This window comes from Zingiber officinale, chromosome 5B (genome assembly GCF_018446385.1).
Source record: "Zingiber officinale cultivar Zhangliang chromosome 5B, Zo_v1.1, whole genome shotgun sequence".
Lineage (NCBI taxonomy): Eukaryota > Viridiplantae > Streptophyta > Magnoliopsida > Zingiberales > Zingiberaceae > Zingiber > Zingiber officinale.
This window is the reverse complement of record NC_055995.1, coordinates 114,114,784-114,127,627: the sequence shown is the minus strand read 5'-3', so window position 1 is coordinate 114,127,627 and position 12,844 is coordinate 114,114,784. Positions and strand designations below refer to the sequence as shown.

The following is a 12,844-nucleotide window of genomic DNA, read 5'->3' as shown; positions in this document are numbered from 1 at the left end:
TGGGGTTGCAAGGAGTTCAAATATGTCATCCATTATTTATTTTGACTTCTTAAAGGTGTTAAAATGTAACAAGAAAGAATCACTAAAATTCTCCACGTTGGGCCTGACATAGAATCATATCAGACTCAATGTGGGCCTAATATAGAATGATATCAGACCCACATTAAGCCTGATATGGAATCATAACAGGTCCAATGCGGGCCTGATATGGAATGTTATAAGGCTTACGTTGGGTCTGATATGATTCCATATCAGACCCAATGTGGAGAATTTTGGTGATTCCTCTTTATTACATTTTAACACATCTGAGAAGCCGAAATAAACAATGGATAACATATTTGAACTCCTCGCAAGCTCAGAAATTCACAGGAACTGAAATGGATACAATCAGAGCTCTCTAGGTCCATTAGTGGATTTTGGTCGAAACCCACTGATGGACCTTGAGAGCTCCGATTGTACCTATTTCAGTTCCTGTGAATTTCTGGGATTGCAAGGAGTTCAAATATGTCATCCATTATTTATTTTGATTTCTTAAAGGTATTAAAATGTAACAAGAAAGAATCACTAAAATTCTCTACGTTGGGCCTGATATCATTCTATATCAGGCCCACATGATATGGAATGATATCAGACCGACGTTGAGCCTGATATGTTTCCCTATCAGACCCAACATGGAGAATTTTGATGATTCTTTCTTATTATATTTTAATACATCTGAGAAACTAAAATAAACAATGGATAATATATTTGAACTCATTGCAACCCCAGAAATCCATAGGAACCGAAATGGGTGCAATTGGAGCTCTCTAGGTCCATCAGTGGGTTTCGACCAAAAACTCACTAATGGACCTAGAGAGCTCTAATTGTACCCATTTAAGTTCCTGTGGATTTCTAAGATTGCAAGAAGTTCAAATATGCTATCCATTATTTATTTTAACTTCTCAGAGGTGTTAAAATATTTTTAGAAAAATTGGCATGTAAAAAAGAGGAAAAAAGAAGAGAGAAAAGAGAAAAATATTGCATGCCTAGGTGGAAAGAGAAGTGAGAGAGAAATGATAGAGAAAATAAAAAAGAAAAGTAATCAGAAGGGTATAATGAGAAAAACATATAAAAGGTGCATCCTTTGATAAATAACAAAGTAACATGTACTTTTTGGTAAATTCAAAAACCTGGATACGCCTTTTAGTAAATTGTCGTTTCATTTTTGTTGAAACGACAATTTAGCAAAAACCTATTGTATGTGACTACATAATATATATAACCCTCCCTTAATAAGCTAAAACTTTTTTTAAAGTTTTATAATTAAATAATATTATTTAATACTATTTAATCTCTTAATTATTCATGCCTAAAAAGAATATTTAATGTAATTATTTTTTTCCTTTTTTTAAGGAAACAATTAAATTTTTTTAAACAGTAATAAGACTGTTTATGAATAAAATAATTTTTCGATTAAGAAAAGAATCTCAATAAAAAAAATAATCGAAACAAAACCAATCTCAATTGAGTAAAAATAATTTTAATCGATTGATAATTGTTATAGTCGCGAGTTTAAGATTGTTAATCGATTAAATTTCAATCATTTCTATTTAAATTTTAGACTCAACAATCGATTGCTCGACCAAAGTAATCGATTGAATCATACAATTTTACCTAAAAGTATGTTAAATAGCGATGATTTTCGCTGTTCTTCGTATTATTCACAGAAACATGAAAAACTCGAAAAATAAGTCTATTCTAGTTTTCTCTTATACGGTTTTCGACGATAAAAAATTTGTATTAAGTAGGAAAAACTTGATCTAGTATACAAATAACTAATCGACGAAAAACTTAAACTTTATTGTCAATAAAAATGACAAAACAGAACACTTGCTCTGATACCAATTGATAGTTCTTATAAAACACCTAAACCGCATGGATTCTAAGAATCGTATAAGAATTTGTATATAGGAAACACAAGAACATATAAGTATGAATCTTCGTTTTATCGAAAACATATTATAAGAAAATAAATACATAAACAAATATAACAAGCAAACTGATTGAAGAGTCATCCTTGTCTTTAGCGTCGTCCATAAATAATCCTTGTGGAAGAAGATGCAGCGGAAAGAAAAGGAAGGTCTTCCAAGGGGTTTAAAAGTGACGACGCCGAAAAGCTTTAGGTCAATGGAGAATCAAAAGCTCTATCAATATTCTTCGCTAAACCCCTGGGAACAGTGGCGGATCTAGGCAAAAATTTAGAAGGGTGCTCAAAGAAGAGGCTAAAAAAAATTTCTTGCTATCAAATAAATATATTAAAAGATAACAGTACTAAATATAGACATAAAAATATGTGCATACCAATAAAGTAATTATTTTTTAATACTTGAACCACTAGCATCAGATCTAGACATACAAATAAGAGGAGGCAACTGGATCCTACGAGTGTTCATCTGTTGAAAATGTTGTAAAATTTGTTCATTTTCAATTGTAGCAAAAATATTCTTATCGATGTATACTACCAAACTGTCATTCATCCACTCATCCCCCATCCTATTACGCAAATTAGTCTTGATAATTTTCATCGCAGAAAAAACTTTTTCAACAGAAGCAGTTGCAACTGGTAAAACTAATGCTAACTCGATCAAACAATATACCAATGGAAAATTTGTATTCTTGCTCGTTTCAACCATATTTTTAGCAAGACTTCCCAAATCTCCAATCATAGAAAATTCACCTCGTACATTTTGAATGTAAGTCTCAAGTTGGTCCTCAAGTATTGCACGATCAGTCAATGAAAAGTCCTCCGAATAAAGTTCAGCAAGGTGGAGTAGCTTACCAATATCAAATTGAGAAAAAGAGTCCTTTGGATCTAAGCAAGCAATGCAAGTAAGTACCTCCGTACTTGATTCTGAAAACCGATTACTCATCTCTTGAACCATCATATCAAGAACCTAATATTGTAACAATAAAAAAATGAATAAAAAACATTATTAGAAAATTAAAATTCAATAAAATATTTAAAAATAATACCTGACAAAAAATTTCAACACGATAGTGATGAACATTAGTAATCATTTGTCCATTATGTCTGCTGCGACCACGAGTTCTCATATTTTCTTCCATATTCGGTACTGGGATCATATGGTTACTACAAAATTTGTTGACGACGTCCAAAAAATTCTCCCATCCTTCCTCTCTCAATTTTTGTAATCGAACTTTTATTGTCTTGATCAAACTGACAGCCAGTACAATGTTTTGATTCTTTTGTTGTAAGACAAGTGACAATTCATTTGTGATTCCCAATAAAGATTTCATCAAATGCATCACAAACACAAATTCATAATTCTCCATCTTATCAATCAAACTGGTGGTGATACCACTATTATCATCATTAGTACCATCATCATACACATTTTCAAGCACTTGTAAAATAGAAGTCCACGTAGACATCAAACGGATAATAGTCATGTAATGTGAACCCCAACGAGTATCCCCTGGTCATTTTAAACTGATTTCCTGATTTTTTTCCTTTGCCACTAACAATATCTCCTTTCTCCAAACATTCTACAAGTCTATCATGTTCAAGTTGTCTAAACTTATCTTTTCTTTTGCATGAAGCACCAGTAATATTCACAATCATATTAACATATTGGAAGAAATCACTCACAATTCGATTGCTTTTAGCAACTGCAACAACAACTAGTTGAAGTTGGTGAGCAAAACAATGGACATACCTTGTAGATGAATTTTTCTTCAATATAAGAGCCTTCAATCCATTATACTCACCTCGCATATTTGAGGCTCCATCGTATCCTTGACCTCTCAATCTTGATAATGACAACTTATGTTTTGCAAATAATTCATCAATAGCCTTCTTCAAAGAAATAACAGAAGTGTCAGACACATGTACAATAGCAAGAAATCTTTCAATAACACATCCATGTTTGTTCACGTATCTTAAAACAACTCCCATTTGTTCTTTGACTGAAATATCTCGACACTCATCAACCATAAGAAAAAATATATTGTCTTTTATATCATTAAGAATGACATTTGTGACTTCAGCAGCACAAGCTCGTGTTAAATCCTTTTGAACTGTTGGAGACTTCATTTGACTGTTTCCAAGGGCATTTTCATTCATAGTCTTGGCAACCTCATCATTTCTTTGGATATACCACTCAATCAATTCAAGAAAGTTACCTTTATTTGAGGAATTCAATGACTCGTCATGTCCACGGAAAGACAAACCTTGTTTCAAAAGAAAGCGTGTAACATCTAAAGTTGCCGTTAATCGAGTGCGATATGCAACCTCCATTTCACGCCCCTGTGCTTGTAGCAAATGTGACACACTTTGTCGTTGATTTTTAAAAGCCTCAAGTTGTGTTCTTGCATCATTGTGAGCACTAGCTACACCACCAACATGCGTATTAAATACTTCCATTGCTTTTCTCCAATTAGTCATCCCTGAATTAGTAAATGCCTCATCTCCAACTCGACATCCTCTATGAGAATTTTTAAAGAGATAACACCAAAAACAAAAAGCTGCATCTTTTGATATGCTGTACTCTAACCATGAAATTTTTTTAAACCAAACAACTTGGAAACTTCTATGCTCTTTACCAAATTGTCTTTAGGGATAACTATACCAAATAGTTGACAAGGTTCTCTAATCAAATATTCTCTTCGAATCTGATCTCTAATAGAAACATCAAATTCATTAATTGGTTTGCGTAGCCCTGAGTCACTAACAACATCATCCGGATTGAATTCAACACGAGAATATTTGTTCTTACTATTTTCTTCCATAGAATTCTTAGAAGACTCAATACTTCGTTTTAAAAATTTCTCCATAACCTATGTCAATTTCTCAAAATTATTAATTTATACAATCAACATAACAATTAATGTACTACCAAGTATAAATCATGAAATTAGAAATTAGATGAAATAAGGGATAAGATTCACCTAAAATTGAAGATATTTTACTTGTTGTGGAGAATCACCGGCGGAGCACAATGGCAGTGGCGTCGACGGAACAGGCAAACCGTGAACAGTAGTGACGTCACTGGCATGAGGCGTCGACGAAGTGAAGAGGCGACAAGATGAGGGCAACGGTTTGAGAAGACCGGAGAGAGGGAAACAATGAGATCTCTTAGTGCAATTAAGGTTTTTGGTTTAAATAAGAAAGGATTGGCTTAGAAAAAAAAAAGATTCGGCGGCTGAAAAAGAAAATGAAAGCTGTGGCAGCAGGAAAAGGATCGAAACGGATAAAGGAAAGGAGAAAAGGTGTTTTTAATGGCACTTTTATGAAAAGGTCCAATAGTTTTAAAAAATTATAATTATACCCTTTATTTTTTAATCATAATTAAATTTTTTTTCTCCAAAAGCAAGGGGGTGCTTCCGCACCCCCTCATGCCCCTGCCTCCGCCATTACCTAGGGATCAACTCTATATATAGTAGATATCTATTATCAGCATATAGATGATAATAGATGCATGACTATAGGTTTTACACATACAAGGTCTACATCCAACAACCAAACCCAATATACCTAAGTTAGATCACTTTAATGGATTAGTTTTGTACTCATATGCACAACTTACAATTAAGCCCACTAATTAGAGACAATAACTAACAGAGAATTGTTGGTGATTTCCATAATATGGAAAATAACGAAAGGAATTAGAAACTTGAATAATTGTGTTTATTCAATTATGTCCCTTTATTATTGTTTTTTTTAATGTTTGAATGAGAGGTTATGATCTAAAAGACATGTCATTTCATAAACAATGTTTTGAACATTATAAAACATCACTTTGCACAAACAAACAATCATTCTTTTTGAAAACAAAAACCTTTCCTCTCTCAAAGTTATTTCCCTTTCAAAAGTAAGTGTTTGTATATTGTTATAATGCAATAACAATATATAAGCATTCAATTGTCAAGTTTGAATAAATCCAAGGTATTCGGAGTTATTTTCTTAGAAATAATATTATTAAGAAATATATTGTATTATGGAGGAATATTTGCTTAGGTAGGAGAAAATAATTTTTTTAAGGAAAGTGAGCGTACGTACCTTGAAATCGTTCTCTAATTCACGGTAGTTCTTCAACAAGAATATATTTGAAGAAGCAAAATTCTTATATAACAACAACAAATTTCCTGATCAAAGCAAATTCCCTCCAACATACTTTGTCGGGCAAGAGCTAAACATCGAGAAGCCCAGCTCAAGGATTTGCTCCATGGCTAGATTATTTGCAGGTGTGCGTCGCAGATCCGACTCTAAAATTTCCATTGCTTGCCCATCTCTAAATTTCTTCATTGCCTGCTTCCAGAATTAGGATAAGGTTTAGGCCATAACTGAATAGTGTTGAAAGAAGACATCAATCGGTAAGTGATGAAAGGTCTTTCCATGGTAAACTTTGTCGTCCCACTTTCTTTCCACCATGATGAATCACTTTCTTGATATCACCTTAGATTACCATGCAAGTGATAAACATCGAGTTCCTGTAAAATAACACAACTTTCGAGTTTTAACTTCACTATTCGATTCGATTTCAGCATTTTTAAATAAATAATAATAATTTTTTTTAAAAAAAACAATCTTTACAAGTCATTCCACTGCACAATGGGCCATTTAAGGAAATCAAAAGGTCTCTAATTGTGACAACTTCATGAAAGAAATAGGGATTTTAATAAAATCCGATGCCAGGAGTGATGATTTTCAAGGATTTCTTTTCGATTTCGAGCACATGCCAAAACAAGCAAGTCAAGCTCAAGTCAAGAGGCAATTGCAAAGCTCAGAAACAAATGAACGCATACAAAACAACAAAAATATACTATTACAGGGGGAAAAAAAATTGAACCGTTAATCTGGAAGAGAAGGCGAGAATTGAAGATCAAAGCAGGGAGAAGTTAAGGTTTCGATGACACTTGCCATTCGACCATGCAACATCTGTGGTATAAGGTGAATATATTTGTCTCTAGCATTTTCGTTAGTCCATTTCAGAATTAATACGGAGAAGATAAATTACAATGATTAAAAAGACAAGGTAAGATGAGTTTACATGGATTGTAAGGATTTACGTTCTATCAGTCCCAAGATTCAACTCTAAGATCTCATGTAATAATTAATCTATTAATTATCAACTCAACTAAACTTGTGGAAACACTCGACGATGCAACATCGGTCATGTGACAAAAAAAAAGGCGATTCGCTCTCCCCCAACGTCCCTGCCAACTCGTCCTTAGGTCAACACGGATGAGGTAAATCACAAGTTACTACTAGCGATTAGTGCAAATGGTCAAGACATGGGAGAGGTTATACTCGATCACACTAAGTTTCAATCCCAAGACCTCATATGATAATATCCTATGTCTTAACTATCATATCGTTCTGAGAGACCAATGGAGAGGAGAAGGAGGAGGATATGATCGACCTGATCAACTCCTCGGTTTTTTTTGTTTTAAATTTTTTTATGCGTCCATCGTGGGCAGTTACCTGTTCACACTGCACTTGTATAAGCTCAGCCATTGGTTATAATGACGTAAAAATGATTTCGAATAATTTAAAATAATTTTAATTATATTCTAAATATTTTTTTTATCGATTTAATAAATAGCGTGTGATATGAGATTTTTACCACATTAAAATAATTTTACTCTATATTATATTAATTATAACTTTAGCTGCTAAAATAATATTCAAAAAAATTAAATAACAAATAAAATGAGATAATATTTTTTTTAAATAAAATGCTCTTTTGAATAATGAAAATAAAAGATAACTTTCATTTTTGCTAAAGAGATTTTGATATCATAAAAAATATATCGATCAAAAATCAAATGAGCGCCCCACATTATGTATATCGTCAAATAACATTTCTTAAAAATAATAACGACTAACTACTATAATATATATAACAACTATTTTATAATTGTTACAATATGTAACAACTAATATAATATTATTATAGTATTACAGTAGTTATTTAGTATTTTCTATAACATTTAAAGTGATTTTAACTAATTTAAAATGATTTTAATAAAATTTAATTAATTTTAATTAAGTTGGTAAAAATTATTTTAATATAATAGTCCTCAAGGCTTTATAATTTAGAGTTCAAGATTTTAAGATTTATGATTTGCCTATAATTGTGTATCAACTATTTAGTAATTCCTACTTTTAAAGTGATTTTAATTTTTTTACCAAGAATATATTTTGATATAATAGCGTTTAAGATTCAAGATTTTAAGATTTATGATTTAATTATAATTATGTAATATTACATAAGTTACTTTTACATATATGTAGCAACTACCTAATAGTTATTACAAATATTTTAAAATAATTTTGATAAAATTTAAATAATTTTAATTTTTCCTCTAGTGAGAAGCAGATCTAATAATGTTGGTCGTTTGGATGATCTTTCATTAGCACTTTCTAATTTTTTTTAGTGGTCGATTGAAAATTTTATAGGACCGGACTTGTCACCTAAGGATTAGTCAGTTCGAAGAATTTGATATATGATGTTAACTAAAAAAATAATAAAAATAAATAATTTTAATAAATTGTTAAAAAGTATTTTGATATAATAATAATAATTTATGCATAATAATTTTGATTAAAATTAAATAATTAATTTTTTCATGTGGAGATAATTTGAGGGGGCGTTTGGTTCTTTCTTAGGAATAGGAATCGGAATGAGAATCATTGTATTGTGGAATATGAATGAGTATGAGTATGGATATCACTCTTAAAAGTAATGTTTGGTTAGTTGCATATTTTCTATCGGAATAAATCAAAATTTCCCTTCTTACCCCTTAAAGGAAAATAAGAGAAAAAATTGGATGGGAGAGAAAGATGAATGTGAGAGAAAAATATGATGAAAGAGAATGATAAGAGAGAAAATACGATGAGAGAGAAAGTGTGATGAGAAAGAATGAAGAGAGAAAAAGTGTGATGAGAGAAAATGAGAAAAGAGAGTGTGATAGGAGAGAGCATGATGAGAGAAGATGAGAGAGAAAATATGATGTAAGAGAAAGTATGATGGGAGAGGATGAAAAGAGAGAAAATGTAATGAGAAAAAATGATGAGAGAGATTCAGGAGAGAGAAAGTATGATGAGAGATAAAGTGTAATGATAAAAAAAGAGAACAGTGAGTGTGATGAGAGAGATTGAGGAGAGAAAGTATGATGAGAGAGAAAGTGTGTTGAGGAAAAAAAAAGGAGGGAGTATGACAAGAGAGATTGAGGAGAGAGAAAGTGTGATGAGAAAAAAAAGAGAAATGAAAGTGTGATGGGAGAGATTGAGGAGAGAGAAAGTATGATGAGAGAGAAAATATGATGAGAAAAAAAGAAGAAAGAGAGTGCGATGGAAGAGATTGAGGAGAGAGAAAGTATGATGAGAGAGAAAGTGTAATAAGAAAAAAAGAGGAAAGAGATTGTGACATGAGAGATTAAGGAGAGAGAATGTATGTTGAGGAAATGATGAGAGAGAAAATATGATTAAAGAGAACAGAGAGAGAAGTGATGTGAAAGAAAAAATAAATAAATATATTTTAATATTTGATATTAATGGAAAAACTTTTAGTTTTAGGTCAAGGATATTTTTGAAATAAGGGAATATTTTGATTGATGAAAATAGAGTAATAGCTCATTGAAAGGGAGTAGAGCCGTTAATTTGGGTTGGGCCCGTCGGGTTGGCCCGCCCCGCCAAACAATTTAAGCGGGTTGGGTTGGAATTTTATCAACCCAAGTCCGCCGTGGGCCGGCCCGCTCGGGCTTGGGTTGGCCCGCGGGTTGAAAAACATATGTAAGTTAAGTTTTAGGTCAATTTATTATCTTTCTTTGTTATAATTTTGAAATAAAAATAGTACTTTTCATATAACATAAGTATTTGTGTTCATTTATATTTAAAATACATGTTTATGTATGCATTTAATTGTAGAAAACTTTTTTGAAGTAAAATGTCGAAGATATGAAATATCTTTTATTTTTTTTTAAATTTTTGATGGGCCCGCGGGTTGGCCCGGCAAACCCACAACCCGCCTTAAAATGGGTTGGGTTGGAAATTTCCCAACCCGCCAAGTTGGCGGGTTGGCCCGCCCCGCCCCGCCAAATAGTTAGTCCGCCACGGGTCGACCCGCCCCGCCACGGGTTGGCCCGTCTGACAGCTCTAAAAGGGAGATACATGGGAATGAGTTATTACCCAATTTTAAAGATTCATTCCCTTATTTGTATTCCTATTCCTATAATTCAAATATTAACAATGATAATCAATGATTATCATTCCCATTCCCGAAACATCTCCTGATATCTTAGGGGCTGCTTGTTTGGAGGGTTTGATAAATAAGGAATGGGAAAGGAATGAATTGTAGATGGTTGGTTTGAGGGTTTTATATTTACACATTAGTTTCATTCCTTATTTATGGGTAATCATCCATTCCTTACTAAAATCACGTTATTGAAACCCATTGCCGACCAAAAAAACGCACAAAGCCACTTTTCCCCTTTTTTTTCCCTACCGAGTCTCTCTCTTCTTTTTCCCCCAAACAAAAGCGCAGAACCCATTCGCATTACTGTCTCTTCTACCCTATCCACCGCTCTCAACGCCACCGCCGTCCTCGTCGCCATCACCTCTGCCGTCGTTGCCATCACCTTCACCGCCGACCCATTCACGTTACTGTCGCTTCTACCCTATCCACCGCTTGAGAATCTCGATCACCCTCAACGCCACCGCCGTCCTCGAGCTCGTCGGCATCATCACCGCCATCGTTGCCATCACCTTCACTGCCACAAACTTATCAAAACCCACTTCCTCTCTCCGTGAGTATTTCTTTTTTTTTGTTATTTTTTCTCTCGCTCCTCCTTATCTTGCCTGGCATCAAATTTTATTTGGAAAATTGATGGTATTTTATGATTTTGTTCGCCAAGATCTCGATGGTAGCTTTTCGTTCTTCAAGAGGGTTGCGATTACTGTTGCAGTACCAAATTTGAACTCAAAATCACTCGGTGATAGAAAGAAGGATTTTTCATTTATGTTGTCATAGGGGTGAAGAATAGCTTTATCAAGCAAAGAATTCCTTCTCGTCATTTTTTTCTTGGGTCCTCTTTTAAAGAATCATTTCCAGAATTGCTTGGACTTATGTTTTCTTAGATCAGTTAGAACTCCAAAAGCTTTTGGAATTCTTTCTTCAATTCTTGTATTGATTTTTGGCTTTTGATATGAAATGTAGTAATCTAGTGACCCATGACATCTTGTTTGCAGGCTTACAAACAAAAAAAATGAAAACTTTTGGAAATGATGTTTCAATGTGGTTACCAATTTATGAATTACTAATAACATTTTCAGTGGATACCTAGCTATGGTAACTAGGTGCATGATATTAATTTTACAATTACTCTATCAGTTTATTTTGTGTGTAGATTAAAATGGCTCGCTCGCCTATGATCAACCGAAGGCACAAACTAAAGAAAATGTTGTTGCTTCAACAAACAACCAATAATATGTTGGTTTTCTTATTTTCCATCTATTATGTAGTCCTATCTTTGTATCTTCGAAATAAAGTTTATGAGATCAAAACTAAGGAAGAGAAAATTATTAGTCGAATGAGGTGGATGTTTAGTTTGACTATGGACTGTGATGCTGCTTGTATTAGTGAGCTTCGAATGAACAGAGATACTTTTAGAATATTGTGTGATATGGTAAAAGATGTTGGGGGGTTAAAACCTAGTAAGAATGCATCCATAGAGGAGGTTGTGGCAATGTTTATTTACACCTTGGCTCACCATAAAAAAAGTAGAACAATTAGTCTACTTTTTTCACGGAGTAGAGAAACTGTGAGTAGGCGATTCCATCAAGTTCTTTATGCAATTATGAGATTACATGATATTTTGCTTAAGAAGCCGGAGCCTATTACTCAAGATTGTCAAGATGAGAGATGGAAGTGTTTTCAGGTACTTTAACAATATAATTAAAATATATATCACATTAATATAAAAATTTTGTCTTGTAATTAAACCAAATTCTAAATGTTGCTAAAAATCTCTTTTTGGAATTGGTAGGGATGCCTAGGAGCTTTAGATGGAACATTGATTAAAGTTACACCACCTAGTGAAGAGAAGTCTCGATATCGCACAAGAAAGGGATGTATTTCAACAAATGTCTTAGGTGTTTGCTGCCCAAACATGGAATTCATATATGTATTGCCTGGATGGGAGGGCTCAGCACACGATGGTCGTGTGCTTCGAAATGCAATCTCAAGGCCTCATGGTCTAAGTGTCCCGCGAGGTACATTATGTTGTAGTTTCCCGTTTGTGAAAAAATTCCATTAATCTTACTCCTGTGCAACTTAACCAAAAGTTAACTTTCAATTTGAAAGGTTATTATTATTTGGTGGACTCTGGATACTGCAATGCAAATGGTTTTCTTACACCATATAGAGGACAACGGTATCACCTCAAGGAATTTGATGGCCATCAACCTGAGACAGCGGAGGAATACTTCAACATGAAGCATTCTAAAGCAAGAAATGTAATTGAAAGATGCTTTGGACTGCTGAAAGGAAGATGGAAGATCCTTGCATCGCCTTCCTTTTTCGCAATTCAAACCCAAGTTCGCATTATAATTGCGTGTTGCCTTCTACACAACTTAATCCGCAAGTTTATGAGTTTTGACCCTCAAGAATTAATTATGGAAGAAGAAGAGGAGAGTGAGGATGAGGAAAGTGATGAAGATGATGAAGTAGAATATGTTACAAATATTACTCCAACTAATGAGTGGTTGCAATTTAGAAATAATATGGCAACCAACATGTGGAACATGTGGACTACTGGAATCAATAGCAATGATGTGGATTAG

At 33.4% G+C, this 12,844-nt stretch overlaps 2 protein-coding genes across 2 annotated transcripts; one reads left to right on the top strand and one right to left on the bottom strand.

Moving 5' to 3' along the window:
* Nucleotides 1–2,351: 2,351 nt before the first annotated feature.
* On the bottom strand, nt 2,352–10,756 carry LOC121986936 (zinc finger MYM-type protein 1-like). Its single transcript, XM_042540860.1, has 6 exons — nt 10,680–10,756; nt 6,465–6,489; nt 6,174–6,307; nt 3,517–4,484; nt 3,013–3,404; nt 2,352–2,933 (listed from the first exon to the last, which is right to left on the bottom strand). The coding sequence occupies exons 1-6, from the start codon at nt 10,754–10,756 to the stop codon at nt 2,352–2,354; spliced, it is 2,178 nt and encodes a 725-aa protein (XP_042396794.1).
* An 860-nt stretch (nt 10,757–11,616) lies between these two features.
* Nucleotides 11,617–12,844, top strand: LOC121986935 (protein ALP1-like). The gene is made up of 3 exons (XM_042540858.1): nt 11,617–11,940; nt 12,049–12,274; nt 12,366–12,844. Exons 1-3 carry the CDS (start codon nt 11,617–11,619, stop codon nt 12,842–12,844), a joined length of 1,029 nt encoding a protein of 342 aa, XP_042396792.1.